This window comes from Amia ocellicauda, chromosome 2, assembly GCF_036373705.1.
Source record: "Amia ocellicauda isolate fAmiCal2 chromosome 2, fAmiCal2.hap1, whole genome shotgun sequence".
In the NCBI taxonomy this organism is placed as follows: domain Eukaryota; kingdom Metazoa; phylum Chordata; class Actinopteri; order Amiiformes; family Amiidae; genus Amia; species Amia ocellicauda.
Window position 1 is genome coordinate 31,113,753 of NC_089851.1, and position 23,442 is coordinate 31,137,194.

The window sequence follows — 23,442 nt, forward strand, 5'->3', positions numbered from 1 at the left end:
AAGATGATATATCAAGAGCTCCTATGACATGCCCTCATATAACTCCCTGGTATATCTGATCAATCTCTTCTCTGCATCTGGATCTTAACTATGACATAGATGATCATCTGACAGAATTGTAATTTGGGGTTGTGGAAGCCTTGTCTGTGGTCCATGGAATCCTACAGTGAGTTCAATGGTGAGAGGTGGATTGGATGAGCCTTTATCACTTTCTCTAAAATAGACTGCCTTTATCGCACAAGGTCTGTCTGCTTGGATCTGAAGTTGGGAGTCATGCAGAATACTGGCTCAGCTGTAATGGTGATGTTCTCTCTCGGCAGCACACCCTCACGTATGCAAGGATCACTGGAACACTTGGAGAGCTCCGTCCTGAGAAACGCCAAGGGGCTTCCTGATGATATGATTCAATGATGTGGTGGAGGAGGCCACTGGTGTTGCCCTACACGACTGAGTGAGTACTTGCATTTATTAGGCTTTGTGGTATATAATACTAAAAAATGTTTTATCAAGTGCCACAAAAATACTTTGGTTTATTTTGCTGGTTGTACATAGACATTCTATAGCAGGGGTCATACAAGTTAAGCAAGTTAGAGTGGCTTTGGCTCCATTAACTTGTTGTTTATAGAAAATATGGTTCTTCTCTTGCTATGGACAGTTGAGGGGAGGTTCCTCAGGCTAGCTATGCAAGTAGAGCTGCAGGCCTGTGTGGAGCTGAATTGTTGAGCAGTTGAAAGGAATGAAACTGAAGGCCAGTAGAACGGCACTGTGTGTGTGAAATAGCAGCAAAGACCGCTGTTGATTGAAGCAACAGTAAAACCTGAGCAAGTTGAATAATACTACACATGATATTTATATTTTGCAAGTTATTAATTAGATTTTGGTGCATACAAGCATCTGTTCTCACCTAAACACCTGTCTCTTTCACTTCAATCCCAAACAAGCCTTCATCATACATTTAACAACACAGTCCTACAGAGTGCTTTTGCAATTAATAGATTGTGTCACCTTCTTCACATAAAGTCAGGGCACAACGGCTTGGAGATCTGATTCCATGTTGTGGCATATGCTAACTTGCTTGCGTGATGTTAGTGGCCTGAATTACATGATCCCCTCTCTCTCTAGGATTAGTACTAACTTCTTACATCAATAAAGGTGTGGATTCTGCTAAAGGTGAAGCGGCATTTGATGGTGCATTCTGACATTTTTGAATTAATGTCATTGTATTGCATCTCTCTGTTATTTCACCATTAAGCATTAGCCTACAGCCTTGGAAGAATGATCAGCTCATAAGTGTAGAAAAAATGATTTTGAAAGGTGACTTTTTTTTCATGCTGTGATTTTCTCCGCTGACTTTATCATCTGAAAGCAACATTTCAAGGTATGAAAACTGGATAAAGAGTTGTCTTGATTGAAAGTCCCTTATGTACATCTGTTGCAGAGCAACTGAAGGAGTGTTATCTCAGTTACAATTCTAAATCTGCAAATAGCTGATGTAATGCTTTTTTGAAAATGTCTTCATTGAGAGTTTATGCTCTTAGCCACTAGATGGCAGCATTTATGTTACGTGGCCTAAATAAGTTGCTAGTGGCTGGAAGCTTTGTTTATCCACAATGCTTTATAACCCATAATGCTTTTAAGTCCCTGTTCAACCATTAATGAATAATTGTAATTGTTTTACTCTTCTAATACATGTAAGTTGTCCTTTGGATATACAGTATTGTTTTTGGATATATGTATTACTTAAAAGACGCTTTACCTTGATAACTTGATACCATCTGTTAGAAGCAGTAAATAATGACTGCTGCTGGACTTCTTTACTCAGCCACAGAGAGCTGTGCTTCACCTAATGTGTAAAATGTATCTTTAGCATCTTTATCTTTAGAAATCAAATAACTGGATAATACGTTTAAATAGGAATATGGCTGGGGTTTCTGATTATGTATCTAGAGGCCTAATGTGCCTTTTGGGTTTGATTCATGTTGAGCTCCCAGTAATTAACTCAACTAGCTCCAAATGTTTATGAATTCACCAAATTATAAGCTAAATATAGATTTTAATTAAGTGTTTGAAAAATCAGTTGGAATGAAAAACAAACTCATAGTGGGGGATGTGGGAGGGGAGTATGGTAGATTGTGGACTCTGGAATAAGCCTGTGTTTTTTTGTGTGTTTTTCAAGAAAACAACTTTAGTTTCCTAGCCAGTCATCTAAGTTTGTTGTCTTGAGAGGCTGGCAGTTATCCGTTTTGCAGTGTAACCATTAAAACCATCATCTAGGCTCTTTCATGTGTGGTTATGTCATCATGCCAAGACAAGATATGGTTAATCAGGCTTCTGTTGCAGTGGAGGCTTTTGTTTATGCTTTTAACCACATGGGTTACAGCGATTCTCTTCCTTCTGAATTACCACATTTTGCCGTATGAAAATGAGTCAGCTCTGCTGCAGGAATATGACCTCATTCAATTCAGATTCACTTTTCTTTACTTTTTGTACTATTTCTCCATCATTTAGTGTGGAACTTAAAATACTGCTTACATTTATTTTGGGGCTCAATCTGATTTCCTAACAGTGCTGGTTTCAGACTGCTGTGCCAGGCTGAAGAATCCCTCATACAACTAATGTTGACTTTTTAGTGTATCAAAATGGTCTCATTAACATTGTAGGAGGCGGGTTAGCATCTTACATAGCACTGGTTTTGTTAAAATCCCTTCCTAAGGTTAAGGGAATCCATATCCAGATTAAGATATTTCTTTGGTGTTTTATAATGGACTAAACTGTAAATCCCTTTATGCCATTTTATTTTGTCTATGTGACACACAGTGTAAAAAGTATTGCTCATTGTTACCATTCACAAAACTGCTTTTATTTAAATAAATTGGTAACTGATTCTCAGAGTGACATTGTAATGATTACACTTCGTCCTAAGGATGCCTGGACATTTGGTCCTTTAAGCTGAATTTTGTTTTAGATGGTAAACATTACTTTTAGTGTGAAATAATTTATAAAGTCACCGTTTCTAACATGCAAATCAAAGTCATTAATCATTCAACATGTTTGAATGTATAAGTGTCAAAGTATCTGCATTACACTAGAAATACACAAATGAAATGGATTTCCGAGTCTCCCATACAGAAGAGCCAGAAATTGAGCGATACTAAATTTGGTCAGAAATATTCTCTCAATGTATTTTATAATACATGTACAGCAACATTTTCTATGTTTTTACACACAACTATTATCAACAGAAAGACAGAGCTTCAGCATAAGCAATGAAAACAATAAGTGTTTTTGAAATATTAATTTGGCCTTGATTATATATGCCAAAGGCTATGTTCCAATGGTTATGCCTTGGACCAAAAATATGTACATTATAAAGTAAACAATATCAATAGACTGGGACTTCTTTCGTGTATTGTTTGTATCAGATAACAACCTATGCAAACACACAATTCTGATTTCATGAGTGCACTTACTCATCCGTGTGCACCACACACTGTTAAAGAACAGTGAAATAAAAGTCAGAGGAAGTGAAAGAATTAAGTTGAACCGAGGAACTGACAAAACAATCAACTTCTATCGGAATTATGAAGGTTAGTCATTTGGCTGCAATTGCTATACTTAAAAGAGCACAAACTCGTAGAATAAAAAGGTCCAAGGTTGAAGGAAAACCAGTGAGAGAAGTAATGCCAGCGCACGAAGCATGCAAAGCAGGAACTCGGTTACACAACACTGAAGCGTGGAGGTCAGCCAGTAAGATGTGGAGTTGGGGAATTGCCATGGCTTACAGACAGCATTAGTAGGAATATACAATGGAGGATTATAATTGCTAAAGTCAAATACTTTATTGATTCTCTAAGACTAGAGTATACTTGCTGTCTGTTTCCAAAAACCTTTAGACAAACCTGATAATCTCTTTCCCAGTGTTGATCCCTGCTCCTCTGTGTTGTCTGTGTGTGTTCCAGCTGCGCTTTAGGTTCCTTAATTGAGCCCTTGGTTAAATTAAAATTATTAGATATTTTGATTTTGCAAAGTTGCAAAGTTGCAAATCTCCACTTATTAACCACAGAGTATGATATAATTTACATTGCTTTCTCCTGGCATTCTGGGTTTACAATTAATATTTTAATAGATACAAAATTAGATTTTAAGTTTAGTAAAAATCAATTCAACATTTCTTGTCTACTATACATGTTGACTATTTCATTTCTTTATCATGTTGTTGGTTTGTGATATGAATGTTTTAATTTGTGTTTCAAAGGTGCGATGGCCCCAGTTCTCTTGCACGGTTCTTTAAGTATAATTCAATTAATCCCAATTAAAAAGTGGAATTAGCACTTCCCTCATCATCATGCATAATATATCTCCTGCCGTGGAATTCTACTATTTTAATTTTCTGTCTTTGCGCTGATAAGGACCAACTTGCTCATGTTGGTTCATTGTCACAGTTCACCACATTCTGCTCTGCTCTATCCAATTGCATTGGCCTTCAGGAGACCCAATAAATGAAATGTTTGTGTCAATGTCTTTTCATCAAATTCATTAAATACCCATACCCTGCAGAAAGTGTCTTGTGACTGTTCAGTAGATCAGTGTTTTTGCTATAGTGGGCATCTTATTGGATTTGAAACTACACCACACATTCCTGATTTGCAAACTGCATGGGACTGCTGTGAGTTCGCTGGCCATCCAATAAGCCAACACCTGAACAGGCACATTGGCCTTAAACTTGTCTTTTTGGCAGACTTTCTCATTCATCCAACCATAAAGGATTTGGACCAACCTCCCAATTGTGTTTGAAATCAAATATACACTCTTGTTTCCTTCTGCACAAATGGCAGACACTTGACTTACTGACTATAGGGCTCTCTTGATCTCCTGTTTCCATTGTTTCTGAAGTCTCCCAAACTCTGTATTTCACATGTAGCACAGCCAATGAAAGCAATATCTGTATGCAATATTAGATTTATTTAAACAGTGGTTTGGTTTCACCACCACACACTTCTAAAGCCAGAGAAATTCAAATTATGTCCCCGTGTTGAGGTTATTACAATCCAAATGCAGATATTTCCACTTCCAAAATGTAAATGCAAATGCAAATGCTTGGCTAAACTTACATTTGAAATATTCTTCCATATATAATATATGAATTAACTGATTTATGAATACATATATTTGTGCATGTTTTGTTCATCAATGCAACTTGTATGATGGCTTTATCCAAAGGTAAATGCATGGAGAGGTAACATAAAAGTACTTATGATATGGGTATTTAACTTAATAATAATTAGCACAAAGGTAACAATAAAGATGGAATGTTTGTAGAGGTATGTATTTGTGACTATTTCCTCTGCCTTATCATGCAACTCAGTGCTGGACCACTTGGCTTTAATTGACATCTTTCCAGTGACACGATGATCAGTCGTATATTATTTACTAGCCTTCTACAATCCATTCATCATATTTGTAGGCAGTTTGTGTTTGTTAATTTTAATCTGGAGTTCCATTTTATCAAGATTAATACATCTGATTTAATGATAGGTTATGTTTGTAGTGGAAATAAAAATCTGCAACATAGACAAAAATAAAATAATAAATACACAAGAAGAAACACCTAAACTAGAAGACACTTAACATTCAGCTAAGAAGGTATGTAATTTTCATTGAACTATTAAAAACACATAATTAAAGTGTAATTTAACAACTGTATTTATATTTAGATCTGACCTTATAAGGCATGAGGCTTTTTATTGAATTGCAAGATGTAACTCTTTAGTACAATCAGGTTAGTTTGAAACAAATGCAAACCTAGTATGAATTTCTATTAAGATCTACTGAACTGTGGAGCTCAATTCCTTTTAGAAAGTATCTCTTGCTAAAATCCCAAGAAGCCGCAGCCATTACAGATTATTCCACACGGTGGCGCTATTGTTCACTTAATGGAAGAAATGGGCTGCAGGAGACGAAATCTGATATAAATCTGATTAGGATGCATTCGGGTACGAACCTTAAAAGTCGCGCCACATTTTGCAAATATGCAAAATTAGAGGATAATTTAACTGCTACTATTTTATTATTTAAACTTGTTTTTTTTGTCTGGTTTCCGTATATAAAATATAAAATGTGGATTTTGAATAACCCCATGACCCGTGGGTTAGTAAAACAACTGGGGCTCATCTGCTTGGCTTTACGTTGTAAGACAAATATTAATAATGTATGAATCCCCCCGCCCTCATGAATGCCAACACTTTAAACAACTAATTTGATATATATTTAACATTACATATTAATCTACCTGACCTTAAAAATGCACAATCGGCATGAAAAGAGATGCGTGAACTAAACTATGGTAGATACATAGGCTATTTAAAAAACGTTATTGCTCGTTCAAATGCTTATTACAAAAACTAAGATCTCCCTTAGCTCTTAACTTTGAATTAACATCTTGTCTGCAATTATCCGCTTTTACAATCTTGGATGTGAGACCTTATATATTGTTTACTGTAACTCGTATACATTTGTAAAATGTATTATACCTTGAATTGCACTGTATTATTGCCCTTTGTATTGCTCTTATATTTTGTAAGTCGCCCTGGACAAGGTGTCCGCTAACAAATAAATACATACATACATACATACATACATACATACATACATACATACATACATACATAATGTTCGATTACCCAAACCAGTGCAGACTTTTTCCTGTCTATAGTACAGTTATCACAGTAATACACCAGAAAGTATATAATCCTTCATAGTTTCTGTTTTAGCAGTTAGTAAATTATTATTTACTTCTAATATATGTGCAAATTTAAGTGAACATTTTCACATTTTATATTCCTACGCATATTTCCCTTGAAAATTTGTTCAACAGATGGCGCTTTTACGCGACTAGAAAGGTATGTCTATATTTTGTTTTGCTACACAACTGGTAGTGATATTAGTTTGGGATGTTAAACTATAGACGACCACAAAACTCTCCTAGATCGTAAATGGAAACCATGGTAAAAGCTGTATTGGCAGAAAAAGCTCGAAATCTGTACTTGAAAAAATAAATGGCATCACTAAAGAATATTAAATGTATTTAAAATAAATAAATAAAACATTGCTGAAATAAGTGATTGCATTGCCAACATAGATCTTTGGTTTTCCGCTTCATGAAGTGGTTATATTAGTCCTAGCACTATTTTGCATCCTTTGGCAAACCAGACTGTTCCTGGCATGTGTCCCGCAATACATTTATTTATGCAATTTATTAATTGCATTTGAAATACAAGTGGAGATTGTGAAGATGTCTATGTATGTATGCAGGCTTGCGTATGTATAGTAGTAATGTCGATTTCCAGCAAATATTGTTTCGATGTTCTAAAAATAAAATACAGAGCTAGGACATTGCTATTGTATTTACATTGTATGTGTTGCACCTTATGTTTGATTGTGCAACTTAAACAGTATGCTGATGTTCTGTCGACCCAACAATGCATGTGTCGATATTTGGTCTACAATCTCTCCTACAGTGTAACCCGCTTTGATATGTTACGGTTCTTTTATGGCACACCTACATCCCTCAATAAGCTTAAGGTAATACAAAATATAAAATATAACGATTCATAACCGGAACAGAATCACCAGTAACACGTCCCACAAGGAATTGAGTGTCTCTTTCATACAATTATTATTATTATTATTATTATTATTATTATTATTATTATTATTATTATTATTATTATTATTATTGTTATATTGTCCTCCGTGCTATTTTGAATATGATCCCATTATGATGATGATATAATAATCATTATAATCGTATTACATTTTTGCTTGATGGAGGACAATCTAACATATTAACATCACACAATATGGGCTTGTATAGGTATTTGTGATTATTTATTTTTTGGTTGTGTTTTGCAGCACAAGAAATATAAGACGTGTGTGTATATATATAATATATATTTCCAATTTTATTTCATTGCAGCGTATTTATGAAGGAACGCTTTAAAGTATATAGTATTTTTTAAGTATATTTCCAAGTCCAATTACAGTTCAGTATCTGCTTCTAAATCAAAGCTAGTATTTCATTCCTCACGTTACCGATTTTTTCAACTTGTGAGAAAATCAAAAACTTTTAATTTCTGTATTGCCAAATGTCCAAATCAAATGCATCGTTATCTGATTAACCCCTTTTCAAATATTTGCCATTGCTTGCGAATTCGATATATCGCCTTAACATCAAGCTTAGCTGAATCTCGCCAAAACTAGTTAATTTGTTGAATAACGCGATATTATATAAAACTATTATTAATAACTGGAAAACAAACCCTAACCATTTTGCGCAAAGAATAATTGCTTATCATTATTCCTTACACAATTACAAGTACAGAGAGGAGAAGGTACTTATTCTAAAGGGGACAAAATAATGTCCTCTGTGTCTACGATATATTAAACGTGTTGACCTGAATTTCATTTTCTATTTATAATATTCACCTAAGCTGATAGATACATATACAGCTCTGGAAAATATTAAGAGACCGCTGCAAAATGATCAGTTTCTCTGGTTTTACTATTTATAGGTATGCTTTTGGGTAAAATGAACATTTTTGTTTTATTCTATAAACTACTGACAACATTTCTCCCAAATTCCTAATAAAAATATGAATGGAGTGGAGTGACTGCCATACATGTAGAGATGCAGATTTAAGAGAAATGTGCAGTGGTCTCTTAATTTTTTCCCAGAGCTGTATTAGAAACCAGATACATTTCCAACACTTCAAAGATACCACTGTTACTTCCTTATATCTGTCTTTTAATTTTATTTTTCATTAACTACACACCAATCAAATGACTATCACACACGTATTTAAAATATAACAATTTTATTGAAATACTTCACATCAGAAATACTTAAACAAACTCGGAGGGTATACAATAAGTGCAAAATATGTCCAAAATGTTATTTAATTAAAAAAAAAAAAAAGCTTTGTGTAGGCCTACGTTTATATTTATTTTTATACCTTCGAATATAGTTTATATAGTAAATCGTCTACTGAAAGACATTAAAATTAAACTTAATATACATTGAAAATGTTTCACTCCTTTAAAAGAAGCAAATGCAGATGAACAGAATTAATAACATACATGATATAACGCAAAATGGTTTGTAGGCCAAAATAACTTTTTTTTGTTTTGTTTTTGCTTTCCATTTCGACTTCTTAGTGCTGTATTGAAATTAAAAACCAAGCTGTGTTGTGAGACATTTAATTGTCGATTCTTCCATAAAGTCCATGAAGAAAACTTGCATTAAGACTTCGACCCACCGGTTGCAGTATAAAATGAAAGTATAGTTGATGGCGGGTTTACCTCAAGTAGAAGAAAGAGGACTCTGTTAAACAGCAACTCTCCAAATATTGAAACCTTTTATTGGCTTTCCACGCCTTTAGCTACAGTGACTGTAATCAATTCAGAAGATATAAGCTTGGACTGACAAAACAACATGTATTATTAGGAAGAATGATCCATTTATGTTTTATAGAGGCACCCGGGAGGTCAGGTGTTTGGAGCAGATTCTCTGTCCTTTCAGCTGAACCTGGAATCCCGAGGATAATAAATGTTTCCCGTCAAAGGGTCGGGGTGAAGGTGCTGAAATGAACTTGTCTATACCTTCTGGCCCAACTACATATTTTGGGACTTTCTTGCATGACAGAGAACAATGTGAGCATGGCTGTTTTCACATGACGCACGGCTTGATGTCCTGACAGACGCTCTGGTGGTGGTGGTGGTGATGGTGGTGGTGATAGTAGGAGCCACTGGCCGAGGGGTGGAAGGATGAGATCCCGTTAAAGTTCAAGACAAAATCTTTTCTGTCACACACAGGTGAGGAGTGGGTTTGGTATCGAGGTATCCCCACTGAAAAAACAACAAGAAACAAAACAGTGAGTAACGCATGAATAACATAGGAAGCACAGAAGAAATCAGCCACGTTGCAAATGTTAAGACAAGGCTTTATTTGAATGTACATATGAATCTGTATTGTCTCAAGTGATGATAATAATAAGAATTATTATCATCATCATCATCATCATCATCATCATCCTCAACGTTCTATTTGCTGAGTTGTGATATGTAAAAATGCAGGAGTGACATAGAATAAAGGCGCTGTTAATGACTTCGAAATCTCCATCAGGTTTTAAATGTTTTAAAGAAAAATAGGAATAATCTCCCTAATTTTCAACTGCGTATTTTTCTTAGTTCTTGGATAGTTTTTTTTTTCTTTCCCTGTAGCTGTACTATACATAAGTGTCTTCTACTGAAACATTTAAATCTACTGTTTTGAGCAGGGGTAGAGCTCATTATTTTGGAAAGGAAACACAGGAATGATGAGCAGGAATCGCGGTTGACCCAAGTTTCACGTGTTTGAGGTGTAAGAGGTCCTGACATCATATATTTGCATTGCATTTGAATACCAGTTATTTGAAGACATTGGACAATATACGTTTTTTCTCTGTCCTTAATAGTTAAAACAAGTTATGCTGTTTATTATTATTATTATTATTATTATTATTATTATTAGTAGTAGTAGTAGTAGTAGTAGTAGTAGTAGTAGTAGTGGTAGTAGCAGTAGTAAAATCCATAGCCTATCGCACATTTCAATTCGGTCTTCTTTCTACATCATGCAAACCCGCCACAGTGTTGCTCACTTACAGTGGTGCGATTTTAACCTGGCCTGGGTTATGTATCAATAGATCTATATATTTTTTGCAATAGCACTTTTCTAATGTGTTTGCGATTACGATATATACTGCTCTTCCTATTTCATTTTCAATATTAAGAAAAAACAAAAAAACAACCACCAACAATTACAATTTTCTCCGAGATAGCCTCAGTTCAGGTGCCTTAATGGTTTTGTGCAAGAACACATTTAATACGTCTTTATGACACGTTTTAATTTGTTCCATATATTTGTTTAAAGATTACTATTGGTTCACTGTATATAGTTAAAAAACACACAACACATCAAAACGTGCTGATGATGATAGGGTGAGGAAGAGCTATTATCCAGGCTGCGTACAGATAGCTGCTTGTTTTCTACATTGATGAAATGCACATAAAGTTAAACCAGGCCCGGCTCTGCCGTGGCTTATTGAGCCTCAATCCCTCTCCAGTGTGGTCCAGCTCGGACTTTGTTTAGTTAACCTCCCGACCTGCGTTTAAAGGGATGTTTGGACAGTTCTGCCGAAAGGACTCTTATTACATACACGACCTCAACAATAACCATTCAATGAATCGTGTATTGAACGGAATAATTAAATACTAATCTGTTGTTTATTTTTCTTCATATACTACTACTACTACTACTACTACTACTACTACTACTCCAAATAATAATAATAATAATAATAATAATAATAATAATAATAATAATAATAATGTGACCATAATGTTATACTTAAATTGTATTTTAAATTGTATAATATGCATATTAAATGTGTGTGCACAAATAAGTAGCCTCAGATCTAACTCAAAATGTCGAACAATATATATATATATATACACCTATATACACACACATATACATATATTGGTACATATTTTTTTCAGAGACTTAAATTACTTAAAACAATGTTTTGACAATATAGTACTGGTGAGTCTGTACTGCTGTGCTATTTACAATAGTGGTCCCTGCATTCACAATATTAAAAACAATACATTTAATACGATATAACGATACATTTAAGGGGGCAGTTAAAAATGTTTTTTCTTTAATATGTATGGATTTACCTCCTAAAACGTTTTTTTCCTCAATCTATATAGTCTTCATCTCTCTCTCAGTTTTAACCAGCTTCTTTAACAAATTAATACATCATAAATACATACATCATCATTATAATAAACAACGGGAGTTATTAAAGGTTTACAACTAGAAAAATAAAAGGCGATTGTTTTGTATTTTAGTTAGAAAAATCTCTCTAAGTTAATTTTACAATGTAAAATTGGCGTATGGTTGGTATTTTATAACGCTGTCACAACCAACACTTGAAAACATGTATGTTTTAATCTAGTTAATTTTAAAATGCTATCAGTAAATATAATCTGGACCTTGTCTCATTGTTCTTGATGTGTCTGCATCATTACATATTTTAGAATATTTGTATCTATTAGATTCAAATCTACTCTTTTATAACGGTGTAGAATGAATAAGTTGATAAAGCAAGTGTGGAGGTATTATACTGAATGTAAATAAACATGTTTATTGATGATAAACCCCTTACCTGAAATGTCAGCTGTTTCCCTGGCATTTTGATGGAGATAACTTTGCTCTAGGGAGTAGGAGGACATGCTAGAATGTAAACTTGAAGACGTGGGATTGTTAGTGCCCAGGGATTGTTGTTTAATATACGGAGATCCACCCGACGATGCCCAGTGCGCAGACGTACTTGCATAGGGAGAATGGCACTCCAGGGCACTCGCCATGGCAGGGGAAGAGGGCACTGGACTACTGCTGCTATCTGGACCGTAGTCTCCGTTAGATGTCACTGGGCAGCTGGCCATGTAAGTGGACCCAGGACTGGGAGACATGTGAGGAACATGGTGGCCACTGCTTAGTCCATCATAGCTCCCTGCCATGGAATTAGTCATCATATCTAAGTTATAGCCGTTGGTGTGGCACGCTAAAGACGCGGACGGCGCTTGAAAATCAAAGCTTTGTGGTAATATTGAAGTGCCAAAACCGATGCCGTTCATCATCCGATACATGGGCTTCAAAGCCTGGCATTTTCTCCGAAATCCTCTTGGTCGGCGTCGGAAGGACCCCTCCTCGAACATAAACTCACTGGCCGGGTCAATGGTCCAGTAGTGCCCTTTCCCTGGTCTTCCCAGTCCCTTGGGTAGTTTGATGAAACATTCGTTCAAGGACAAATTGTGACGAACAGAGTTTTTCCATCCCTGGTAAGATCCTCTAAAGAATGGGAATCTGGCCTGGAGGAACTGGTATATCTCGCTCAGGGTTAATCTTTTGGTGGGAGAGCTCTGGATCGCCATCACGATGAGAGCAATGTAGGAATAAGGCGGCTTTTCAGGGCGCCTGAGCCCGGAGCTCGCCTTCTTGCCTTTGGTGGAAGCGGCAGCATTGTCCACCGCGGACTGTGTGCTCATCAGGGCGGAATGCAAAACTCCGGAGGCCGGGCTCGACCTTAGAGGTGGCGGCGGGTCCAGTTGCTGTTGGGGAGGTTCAGTCGTCATGTCCTGCTTGCTGGTGCAAATGGTGTGCAAAGCAACACGATTCAATGGAGAATGCGAGACAGAAAGAGAGAGAGAGCGAGAGAGACTCTTTAATGATGGTCCCTTCAGAAGATACGCCTTACTGAACTCTACTTGACCGCTAGGACATGTGTTCCACGGAGAGCAATGGTGGTAAAAAGTATGTCCCCTTCAGGTCACAGCAGCGAAAAGAGGAAAAAAAGTTCGAAAAACGAGGCCTCTGTTTCAGCTCAGTTTCCACGTCTGTTCTCTCGGCGAAGTTGAAATGTAAGGTGATTTTCTGCGTGCTATTGCTTTAGTTTATTCCCAGATAGCGGTTCTGTGTCGCTGGGACTGCAGCTCTGCCCCCCACCTGGTGGCCATCACTCGCCTTAATCCTTTAAGGAGAGGAAACGCAGAGCTCCTCGACTTTTTGCGTAAAGCTGCCCAGCCAAACAAAACCCGACCACCTATCAATTCGTAAATCTGTCTTTCCTCTAGACCCCCCTCTAAATCCCTCCAAGAAATCAGCAGCAACCAGGGACCAGCTCCCTCCCATATCTGGCCCTCGTCCAGTCATCATCTAAGCAGGAGGTGCTGCAACACCACCAGACCCCCTTTTTCTATCTGACATCTCTAATACACGCAATTACACCATTTATCAAACCTCCTTCAGACGTTGTTCCAATCAACACAGCCACACGCCAAACGCTGAAGGTAAAGCTCTCCAATCTTACTGGTTTGCATGCTATAAAGAGTGCATAGATTCTGGAGTCGGGATGGATAGGGTCATGGGAACGTATCAGTGTTTCTGACTTGTCTTTTCGCTGTGCTAACATGTACTTTGTCCACGGACAAATCCCAAAAGAGAAGAGAACTTTGTAGGAAGATAACCATTGATTAGTGTTTATAACAAAAAGAAAAACGCTGATTTCAAGTCGGAAGACTCCCATCGGTCTCAAAATACAGGAGAACATGAGAACAAAACAAGTGCGCACATACGCACGCAGTTTTGGGTAGGGGACACACTGTATATAGAAAGTTAAATCGTGAAAGGTGCTCTTTGCTGAGTGTATACATGTGTATGTAGGGGGTTGTTCTGGGTAAATGGCTTTGACATGAGTGGAAGCAGGCTTTTTCCATCAAGCTCTGCCTGGATACCACACACAGAGCTCAAGTGTCAGTTTACTGCCCCGAGCCTGGCTCTTATCCCCTGAGCTCCACATTCATTAGAGAAAGAAAACCCAAATTAAGCGAGCGGGCGTCGACAGCTTCCTCCTCAGTGTAGACATAGCATAAACAGAGATTTGTGACAAAACAATTCATATATGTATAATAATACAAATAATAATAATAATAACTTACTTTCTGTTGTATGAATATACATTCGTTGATTTCAATTCCATTTTATTACATGCCATTATTGCAAAACAAAATAATTCATTGTGTGCAATGTGCTCTACACAAAACGTTAATATGACGGTTTTCAAAGTGTCTTGTACGACTTAAGAACCCGCTATTTGAGAGATATTACACAATTAAATTAATATACATTTATATTTCGTGTTCTCGCAATTTCTTCAACAGTCATTTAAATTTTGATAAACGTTATTAGCAATATAGTACTTCATACTGGATAGTATATTGCCTTATTATTATTGTAGTTTTTGTTCTTATCCTGTTATCAAATAGGTGTACTGGCGTATATGAATCTTCATGCAGATTTTCACAAGTTATCGTTACACAACACTTTACTATTTACATACACATAATGTGGGTATGTATTGTTCTTTTAACATTTGAAAGTAAAACAAAATGTGTAAAAGTGTAAGCAAATTAAACTATATGGAGGGAACATTAAGCAACATAACTTTAAACGTATCTTAATACAAGTCGTTGGACTATTGTAAACACAAACTATTTCATATGGGTTGATACGGTTTACTTCATGGTATTTCAGAGCAAAGCATGTACAAATTTCTTCGAAATGTAATGTTAGTCTATGCAAGGAGTCCTGATGTATACCATTTCAATCCTCACATATTAAGGGTTGAAATGAATCGCTGTATCAAAATAACATTCAGAGTAAACAATGTATTTTATTTAGACGCATTATAGGCCCATGTTATGTTTACTATAGAATATTAAACTGATTAAAATCTGATTTGAACAATTCTTAGAAAAAAACTGTTTTTATTATGATGGCCCAGAACTCCTGTATTAACGTAGTTCCATTGTTCTAAAGAGGGAACCAACCGACCTTGAATTGATCTGATCAATTCTTAACACAAAAGAAAACAGAGATCATGTTTGTTGCATATTTACAGGCCACACTGAGCATAACAAGGCTAGAATGTTAGACATCGATGAATGCTATATATTATCATGTTGTTATATTAATAACAATTCATTGTCGCACTACCCTTGATGTATATTATTGACCCAGTGAACGCTAATAGAAAGGACTTTTGCGAGTTCTTGACGAAAGGATTCTCTGTTATCAAAAGCTTATTGCCAGTATAATAGTCGTATTCATATACTGAAAGCACCTAATAAAGGAGGCGTGAACGAGCCCGTTCTTAGAGAACCGCACAATGTTTCTGCTTGTCTTTTTATCTGATTTCTTAATTACATAATTGAAGTAATTATTGTCTGTATTTAACCAAATTTAAATCTCTTCCCCAGGTTTGAAACTTTACTTAATTTAAACAGACATTTTAAACAGTCTGGATTGTTGCATACCCGGTGCCAATGCACCACTGCATAATGTTCTACCTGCAAAATACTTTAATGCTATATTATTTTAATCTGTACAACATTTTATATGAACTATTATATATATATATATATATATATACATTATTGATGTACTCCTTTTACTCCTTTTACGACAGAAATAGTGTTTGAACGTTTGAACAATACTTATCAAAAATAACCTTTTGCACTTCACAAGAAAAGGATGTGCAGATAAAAATCATTTTCCATCGCAACAAGAAAGGACCCTCTAAAGCAATCTCCGCCGAATTTCCTGCAACATCAAAACTAGTCACCCCGCTGGCTTCAGGATACATCTCCTTTTTAAAGGAAACTTCAGATACAGCCAAAATAATACTTTGAAGACATTAAACAGGTCTCTAGCAGACACAAGTTCCTTCTGATTAGGTTGAACAAAAACGTGTATATTTCAAGGGATTGTATCATGTCTTTAATTGTGATATGCGTGTAAACAGTTGCGAGTCTTAATCTACACATTGTAATGTAGCATGCATATAAGACAGTTATTAAAATGAAAAGCGTTGACAAAGTAACACACCTGCGCATAATCCAATCATTCAATAAATCAATCAAAACAGACGGAACTCACACTGATATATGTATCTGGTAGCCTAGTGTTGTGCATCACGCAGGGCTTGATACAAGCTCTGATGTATCTCCTTACCCGGAAAGACCGTGGGAGAAATTGAGTAACTTCACTTTTTTGAGGGGGTGCTCATTACGAGTTCTGTATACTAATGTAATATAATTTAATTTGTATTAAGATAAAGTATGTCAAAAGGGCTCTTGTAATGTTCCCATACTCTATACGTGCGCTATAATTGCTGCCAAGATTATTATAGAGTGTGCGGATTATTGACAGACGACTCTAGAAACATGTCCCGAAACATTCCTCCCATTTGTTCACTTTATAATATTTATTTTTGTAGCTCTCTTGGTACCCCATAAATACACCCTTTAGAAATACAGAAAGGTGCGAGTTTCCTGCAAGTTCAATAATACATATAATGCATATAATCTCCTGTATGCACAGCACCAACATGATACAAATGGAATTGGATAATCAATACAAAAGACTGGAAAGAACAACTCAACCGTTTGACTGAAAAATAAAATAAAATGTCTTAAATATAATCGGTTGTGTTCAAACATGCACAGCAGTAGTGTGATACTTTGTTTGCAAACCACAATGCGCTGTTGTTACTAACAAATGTGTGTAATAAAGAAACAATATTACTACTGTTGTGTTTTTCACCATGAAAAATTGTCTCCTATTATTAATACAAATAAAACATCCACGTGGAATTTTAAATATCATATTGTCCTTATTAAATACTGTAATAGGTTGTTTATTATTCTTCTATTAGTTATTATTGTTAGCGGTTTATGCAGTGTAGTTGTACACTGAACCAACACAAATAGTATTTGTATTACTTAAAATATGTTGGTGTTCTCACCATCAGAAAACGTACTGGTGTTAAAATAAAATAACTAAAAGAGTAGCTGAACAAACGCATATATTCATAATTTATATTGTTAGCTAAATTATATTGGTTATATATCGTGTAGTGCAACGTATTCGGTTTTTGTTATGCTTAATTTATACTTAAGAAATCAATAATCCAATAATCAAAATCGATTATTGGCCTATATATATATATATATATATATATATATATATATATATATATATAACTTTGCCAATAACTGAAATATCTTATAATAATAATAATAATAATAATAATAATAATAATAATAGACCTTACATTTGTAATTGCAAATGTATTGTATATGAATGAGACACACAAATGTAGTGCAGAAGTTCCTGTTACGCTGCTGTATACAAGTGATGCAGAAGACAGTTCACACTTGCATGCTGAACTTCTCTTACACAACCAGCGAGATGAGAGAGAAGAGGGCAGAGCAAACAATACTGAGACCAACTCTGAGATCATGCCCTTTTTTATGTTGAGGTAAGGGAAAGTATAGAAGTTCCTGGTTGAGTTTAAATTGGCTCCGGCCTTAGTGAGAAAGACGCAGCTCGTCAAGCTCCTGTAATGATTATTGCTGTTATTGTTTATTGGGGGTTACGCTCGGGTCAGTGGACAGTAGTGTGGTGGGTTGTTTGGATTTCCTAACATTGTCCCTTCCTGCAAGTTTGATAAAATAATTGTATTAAACTGTTTGTTAGCCGAAAGGACCGGTAACCGCCTTTCTATTTCTGTGATTTTATTACCACATTTCCGATGTCTTAATTTTTTGTTTTGGAAAAGACGGGCTCCGCAGGAACAGTTTGCACGACATTACAATAATTGCTGGACATTGACAACAAAATAGGCCCATGCATGAACTCTGTAGCAATCCTAAAAATGCAGAACCCCCGCAATAATCTTACCTAGGAGATCCCGTAGTTTAATTGCCAGCATTTTGATCAACGATATTCCACTATTAAGTGAATTTTATTTTAACAACGCAGGTATCATAAATCCAGGTGTCTGATTTGCCGTTCTAATGTCTACCTGCAGGTTGCAGCATTGTCCTTAAAATCACTTTTCGTTTTCACCTTTTACACCTTATCAGAGGTGACTCACTGTCATGTCATTTTCTAACTGACTTTCTATCTTCTAAAGGGGCCTGGACTTGTGCCACAATTGAGTTTTTTTACTTGTTTTTTGTTTTGAATTGTCATTTCTTGGGAGGGGAATTGAACGCATGTATGTAATTGCAGTAATAATTCCATATACTCTATTGTCAAACGTGCTGTATTCCTGGGGACACACACACACACATTATCTGTGTATAGATCAAAGTTTCCAAAAAAAAAAAAAAAAAAGAAACCACCTCGACCAAATAATAGGTACAAATGAAATTATCTGTTAGCCTGTTTCTCCAGGGGTGCATCCTGCAGGTAATCAGCTGCTTCACGGGATTCGTAACAGCAACGTGTCCCTCAGATCAAAGAGCATAATTCATCTGAATTTGATCCGCTAGGAAACTATTCAGAAATGTTTAATACGCGTTTAATTTCCTGCTGAAGTCTGATACTCGTCTTCTGTGTTAGTGCAGATATGTATGCTACACCAACATACATTCAGTAATAAGTTTGCAAATATATGTATGAAGAAAAATCCGTGATCCCGAATCAGTTAATAATTTGGGCATATTGTATATAAAAACATTGATTATAGTTAATACTGTAATCAATGGGATGTTTAATTCACCGTGAAGGATATACATTATCAATAGACCATATGATGACATATTAAAGCCTTAACGAATGTATCTGATTAATATTTTACCTGGCCTCTCAGCTGTTTTATGTGGTGTGGAAAGTCTAGGCCTATTTTTCATTTGCTCATTTTATAGAGATTTTTTTGATAACCTGTAGTGTGAAAATACTATGTGTAGGACAACATAATTCCAGGTGTAACATTTGACATTTTGATATCTACATTTTATATTTATATTGTTAATGGTTTACATATTCAAGCGTGGAACAAGCACTCATTACCTTTTCAGTATTAACCGAATACAGTACGAGTCTACAGTTAAAAATAATTTGTATTAAATGGTACTCATTGGTACTGAGCAAAATAATATTAATGTATCGGAAAACTGAGAGAATCCATCATATTAATATTAAAAGACAATCGTGAGAATTAATTTGCATTCGAATTTTTAAAGCCCGTTATAATATTACTAGTATGAAAAGTGCTTTCATACTTTGGGGAATATATAGCACACCTCGTATGGGCCCCTAAACAAATATATACAAACTAGGCGATCCAGAGAGGCCAGTCATGCTGAAATTATTAATTTGAACATCGTGCAGAATCTTTCTAATAACCGAAGATTAATCAATAATACATTTAAATCTTAAATTGAGAAAGGAACAGGACATCAAGGGCTGTACATTATTTCAGTCCAGCGCTGTTTTTGTGTTTCAGTCTTCATGCCTAATCTCTAAATAGTCGCAATTATACACGTTTGTTTTTGAGCAGATTGAAATCTGCAGTGTTTTTATTATTATTTCTGTTTATTATATTATATTTTGTATTATTTTACGAAACTAAAATAGTGCCATCCTATCATTTTGACGAAGGCCTAATTTGTTTAGGTTTCAGGACCGAGGACAGCTCATGGATGACCGTTTCAAGTCAACCTTTGCTCTCACGTCCTGCGAGCAGTGCACCTTGAGCAAACACCTCCCTTGTGCACACACGCATCAAAACTTGCTGCATCAGTATTTATCCTATGGCACCGTAAAACACAATTCTCCTCCACGACGTTTCTGTTCAAACCAGATAGTATTTCACCAATTAGACTATATGGTAAAGGCGTCTGCCAAGCAATAACCGAATGAATGAATAAATAAATCAAAATAGTAGGGTTATCCACTTGAGTTTTTTGTAAACCCTATTTCCTCCTCAAAATGGCAATTGTATGTATTACTACTTTGACCATAACATCTGGATTTAAACTGGGTTAATTTAGTTTGGGATATATAATTCAAACACTGAATTATTGACTCTTAGAACTGGGAATTTGGCTTTTGCAAAGGTTCCACTATATTTGTCAGTTCTCCACCCCTCTGAGAAAATAACATTGTTAAACAGGGTTCAAAGTTACCATTTCTTAGCTCTTGGGCTGCCAACCATTGACAAAATTAATGTCAGTCAGCCTTGATGTCTTGTCAAGTCAAATGAATTATTATGGAATGAATGCAGAGCTATTAGGGACAATCACATGTCTGCTGGAACCCACAATCTATTTACATAATAGAGCGATACAGAGCCTTGCTCTCTGGTTGAGCTCCACAGCTCTTGAAACAACAGAAAGAGCTTTAAAGTTTATATCAAGGGCAGACCTTCGGAAACCCATTTGATCTGATCTGACAAAGGATATGCAGGATAGAGAGGTGTGTCTGATCCATCTAACAACATCCAAAATGTGAATCTCAGTTTGAGCACACTTACGTTTTGTAATAAGAAACTAATTGTCACACGGATTTCCAATTTGATTGTGCATTGTGTCCAGTCTTTGTGCATTCAGACATTTCATTAAGATCTGTGATTTTTAAATCTTCTAATTGCACTTACTCTGTGGGTTTATGCAACCTAACTGTTAAAATGTAATCAGCAGCAGCACCCTGTATTGATCCACTGCTGAATGACGGCCTCCCCAATATGATTCCTCTAGTTTTGATCAACAATGTCTCTTCTATTTTATGCTTGCCAAGTGTATATGTGTGTGTGTATATATATATTTATTTTGTTTGTAAGTGTGTGTGTATATATATACAGTTACACACACACATCCCCACCCACCCACAGTTAAAAAAAATATTTTCATGTGCAAGGCAGACCACTAAAATGTAAACCATTGCTGTAGTTTGTAAATTGTCTGCATGTTTTTGTTGTTGTTGTTGTTATTATTATTATTATTATTATTATTATTATTATTATTATTATTATTATTATTATTATTATCTCTGCTAATTTATTATGGTTATTTTATAATATTTATTATTTATTATAATATTTTAAATTGTTCAATTTTTTTGAACAACTGTGATATTTAAGAACTTTGTGAATACGTGAATGCTTTTACTAAGAGAACTTTACTTTTTTCTGAAGATGATCTTGAGGAATGCTGGCGTAGCAAGTGAAACTGACAAAGCCTTTGCAGACTGAAAACTGACCTCTCAACCCAAAGGTGAAATTCTGTTGTGCGAATGCCAGTTTCACAATAAATGAATGTAAACCTGAATGTATATACATTTAATAAAGTTCTTCATTTGAAAGTGGTTTGCTCTTGGTTTTTGGAATGTTTTTGTATTTTCTCTAGGCTTATAATCAATTATGACAAGTCTTTTACACAGGCAGCAGTGATCACAACACCTGTGATATTGCCTGCAAGAAACAAGGTTGGGCTGAAACTGATGCTTCATGAGAGCATGGGAGAGACATCTTGCTTTGCTGTTGAAAAATATATATTGGGAGCATGCCAAAAGATGAAGATTGATGGAGATTATAGGAGTCAAGTAAAATATAAAAATGTGTCTATAAAACTTTGATTAAAGTGGTACATAAGTGATACTTATGTCTGTTACATATTTCTAGCAAGCCTAATTAATAATTATAAACACCACAGAAATTAACTTGTTGTACCTTGCTGTCAAGAGACTAGTAGTGTAAACGTGATTGATTACTTAACCTAGCAGAGATTAATTTATTTTACATGAAAGGAAAAGTATTGCATCTGCCTGCTTGTACAGCGCTGATGCAGCACCTTCATTTTGTACTTGTCATTTTCACTGATTGAGAATAAGACTCCAAAAGAAAGGAGTAAATGCAGATTCTAAAGCAAAGGTTAAACCTGACCATCCACTAACATTTCTTGTCAAAACAATATTACACTTAGTTACAGGATGTAGTCAGGGAGCTGTTTTGTTTAATTTTGTGTATTTATTTTTAATTAAGGAAAGATGTAGGCTTTTATGCCAGTCTGTAGACTTTTCATTGCTTTTGTTTAGGAAACCCGTTAACATTAGATTGTGAGGTAAAGTAGAAACCAGTGTGTTTTGGGCATGTGTAAATTAAGAACGGTGTCAGATTAAATGTTTTCAAATAACATGTTTATGACATCAAATCTTATAATGCACTTGATGTTGTGAACTAGATATATTGTCAGTTTTACAGCTATGAGTCTTCTTCCTCCCCTTTCCTTCACTCGATTAAGATAATTTCGACCTAACCAAATTCAGTGCAACCTTACATTAATGATTTCAATGTATAATAGTGCTGCATCGTATATGTATGATGTGTTGTATACACACTGATGTGCTTTGAATGAAATACAAGTAGAACTCTATTCAAAAGTAATGCACCCTGTTCATGCCAAAATAAGAATTATTAAATGAAGAAGCAATCGACATCAATATTAAATTAACCTTAATGCTTTTTTTGAAATGGTATAGCAAGGATGTTGTTTATGTATTTATATACCTGATTAGTTATTTTGTTTGTAAGTTTCTGGTTAGATCTTGTGCAGTTAGTTGCAATCTAATTACTGGGCTTTTGTGGTTTGAAATTTCTAAAACTGTTCAGTAGCTTTTTAGCACGTTACTGATAAGCTATCTATCTATCTATTTCTAAAATAATAAGTAATACAATTACTTACAAATACGGTTTACATATATATGTATTTGTTATTATTTACATAAGGACTTCTGCGATTAATCTGGGGGCAAGGCCTATCCTCAGCGCCTCGGATAACTACCAGATCAGAAGAGTGCGTCTTGAAAGCAGTTCAACGAGCTGGGTTACAAATGTTTACAGACGAAAACACAATTGCTTCGCAGATATTGTCTGGTCATCTCACAAAATATCTCAGCATATTTCAGCCTGTGTCTTTTGAGTCATTTTTGGTGTT

The 23,442-nt window shown here is 35.4% G+C and overlaps 1 protein-coding gene and 1 long non-coding RNA gene across 2 annotated transcripts; one reads left to right on the top strand and one right to left on the bottom strand.

Annotated features, from left to right (window-relative positions):
* Positions 1–8,839: 8,839 nt before the first annotated feature.
* LOC136768489 (forkhead box protein F2) lies at positions 8,840–13,798 on the bottom strand. Its single transcript, XM_066722723.1, has 2 exons — positions 12,267–13,798; positions 8,840–9,903 (listed from the first exon to the last, which is right to left on the bottom strand). The coding sequence occupies exons 1-2, from the start codon at positions 13,234–13,236 to the stop codon at positions 9,725–9,727; spliced, it is 1,149 nt and encodes a 382-aa protein (XP_066578820.1). The 5' UTR covers positions 13,237–13,798; the 3' UTR covers positions 8,840–9,724.
* Positions 13,799–13,858: 60 nt separating this feature from the next.
* Positions 13,859–21,811, top strand: LOC136768498 (uncharacterized). Its single transcript, XR_010821983.1, has 2 exons — positions 13,859–13,950; positions 21,645–21,811. It is a non-coding gene; the product is annotated as an uncharacterized LOC136768498 (long non-coding RNA).
* Positions 21,812–23,442: the final 1,631 nt, after the last annotated feature.

Coding starts and splice junctions, on each gene's coding strand:
- LOC136768489 (XM_066722723.1), bottom strand. CDS start 13,236: ATGACGACTGAACCTCCCCAACAGCAACTGGACCCGCCGCCACCTCTA. Junction 9,904..12,266: donor GGAAACAGCTGACATTTCAG/GTAAGGGGTTTA, acceptor TTGTTTTTTCAG/TGGGGATACCTCGATACCAA.